At 45.3% G+C, this 2500-nt stretch overlaps 1 protein-coding gene across 3 annotated transcripts in view; it reads right to left on the bottom strand.

Moving 5' to 3' along the window:
- Positions 1–2500, bottom strand: part of hook3 (hook microtubule-tethering protein 3) — a 39792-nt gene that overhangs the window by 24502 nt on the left and 12790 nt on the right. For all 3 annotated transcript variants that reach the window (XM_084114938.1, XM_084114939.1, XM_084114940.1), the window contains 2 exons: positions 1396–1559; positions 1–40 (listed from right to left, as the gene is read on the bottom strand). The exon at positions 1–40 is cut by the window's left edge and continues 101 nt beyond it. In XM_084114938.1, the coding sequence (XP_083971064.1) occupies positions 1–40; positions 1396–1559 (204 nt within the window). The remainder of the gene's footprint in view (positions 41–1395; positions 1560–2500) is intronic.

The raw sequence follows: 2500 nt of genomic DNA, 5'->3' as shown, positions 1-2500 counted from the left end.
CTCACAGCGGATGCGGTAATCGTCCTTAGCCGCCTCCAGTCTGACACAAACACACACACACACACAATAAAATGAAATACAGTTTCCACAAAAATCTGAATTGTTTTTAAACACTGATAATAATCATAAATGTTTCTTGATCATCAAATCATCATATTAGAGTGATTTTTTGCAATGCATGCAACATTTAATGCCATGACTTTATCAATTCAAGACTTTCTGCTCTGATTTAAGACCATTTTAAAGGTGACATATTGTGCCCTTTTTCACAAGATGTAATATAAATCTCTGGCGTCTCCAGAATGTGTCATGAAATTTCATCTTAAAATACCAACAGATCATTTATTAGAGCTTGTCAAATTTTCCACTTTTTGGGTGTGAGCAAAAACGCGCTGTTTTTGTGTGTGTCCCTTTAAATGCAAATGAGCTTTAGCTCCGCCTCCATCCAGAAGAGGGCGGAGCCTTTACACGAGCTTCAGAAACTCCGGCAATAACAGAACAGGCCAATCTCCCTCATCCAGAATCCCAGAATCCCCAGTAGCGAGTGCAGCCTTACGGAGAGACTCAGGAAGAGCTTCTGGATGTTAGTGGAGACATTTCTGTAGTTGTTGTGGAGTTACACTGATCATCTCATCATCAAAGAAGGGGGACCGGAGGGTGTGCTCCAACCACAGGGGATCACACTTCTCAGCCTCCCCGGGAAAGTCTATGCCAGGGTTCTGGAGAGGAGAATTCGGCAGATAGTAGAACCTCGATCCAGGAGGAACAGTGCGGTTTTCGTCCCGGCCGTGGAACACTGGACCAGCTCTATACCCTCTCCAGGCTGCTGGAGGGCTCATGGGAGTTTGCCCAACCAGTCCACATGTGCTTTGTGGATTTGGAGAAGGCATTCGTCTGAGCTCAACCACAGAACAGCTTCAGGCTTTGCTGGATCTTCATCAGTGCGTTAGAACTGGTCTCTGCTGTCGCTCGCGGAACCAAATGTCGGCTGGTGTGTGTAAACGTGCAGATTAAGGGCCGGGAATATTATAATAAGATCCTCTTCATACGTCAGAAGGAGAGCGAAATCTGATCGGCTTATTTTATAACATGCTTGCAGAGAAAGACTCACCAGAACACAGTTACTGGGCTTCACTTTTCACGTTTTCTGGGTTGTTAGAAGCACTGGACCCGATTATAGCACTGACACACGGGGAAAGTCAGATTTTCATGATATGTCCCCTTTATGGCCTTAATTTGTGGAAGTGCAAATTAAGACTTTTTAAGACCTTTTTAAGGCTCGCAGAAACCCTGTATAAGCTACTGGAGTGTGTGTGTGTTACGGTGATGTAACCATGCATCTGGTCTAACTGATGTCCTGTGTGTGTGTGTGTGTGTGTGTGTGTGTGTGTTCACCTGAAGGTCTCCTCCTGCAGCTGCTCCATCTGAGTCTGGAGCTGAAGGTGTCTGCGACCCGCCGGGCTGTTCAGATCCTCGATGGAGTCCGACTGGTTGAGCCGCTCCATCAGCACCTGGTTCTCCGCCAGCAGACTGCTCTTCTCCTCCTGCAGAGCCGCCACCTGCACACACACACGCGCACGCACACACACGCACACACACGCGCACGCACACACACACACACAGTTAAAGACAGGATAATGTGGAGCATCTTCTACCTTTATCACTGGCCTCGAGTCTACACCTGTGACTGTCGGTGTGACGCACTTTACTGCCTCTTTCCTTATAACATGCACTATATTGCCAAAAATATTGGGACGCGCCTCCAAATCACTGAATTCAGGAGATCCACTCACTTCTGTGGCCACAGGTGTATAAATCAAGCACTAGGCATGCAGACGCTTCTACACACATCTGAGTTAGAGCGAGACTGAGAGCTTCTCCTCCAACATCAGAGCCTCACTAATGCGCTTCTAGAGGGATGGGCAAACATTCCCATAAACCCTTGTGGAAAGCCTTCCCAGAGGAGCTGAAGTATTAAACCCCACGGATCAGGAATGGGATGTCATTAAAGTTGTCCCAAAACGTTTGGCAATAGTGTGTTTAAGGAGGCTTCATCGAGAGCTCTGGACACGGCACTGCTGTGGAGAAGCTTCTTTAAACCCTTTTAGTGGCAAATGTTTTGTGATAACTTAAAATTTGGAACACACAACTTACATTTTAAAGCAATTTTAGAGTTCAAATTATTTAGTAAAACAATTAGTTCAGCACATCTGCTTTACAGTAAACAATACTAAACTTTAATTTTGTGTGCCGTAATCTGCAGTGTCTTCATTAGCTCTGCACTCCTGCTCTGCAACACCTCAGTCCAGCTCTAACAGGTGAAATAACTCCTCTACAATATTCACTCGCTATCAAAGCATGTTCTCAGTGAAATTAAAACAGTATTATTCTCTAAATGCATCTATATTTTTAAAGCAGACGTACAGACGTATGTATTAAACTCAATAATAAATAGGCGTCATGCGGCGTCTGACACACACGAAGCAGCGGGTCACATGTT

This window comes from Abramis brama, assembly GCF_963993115.1.
Source record: "Abramis brama genome assembly, chromosome: 5".
Taxonomy (NCBI): Eukaryota; Metazoa; Chordata; class Actinopteri; order Cypriniformes; family Leuciscidae; genus Abramis; species Abramis brama.
The sequence above is the reverse complement of the archived record's forward strand: the minus strand, read 5'-3'. Positions and strand labels throughout refer to the sequence as shown.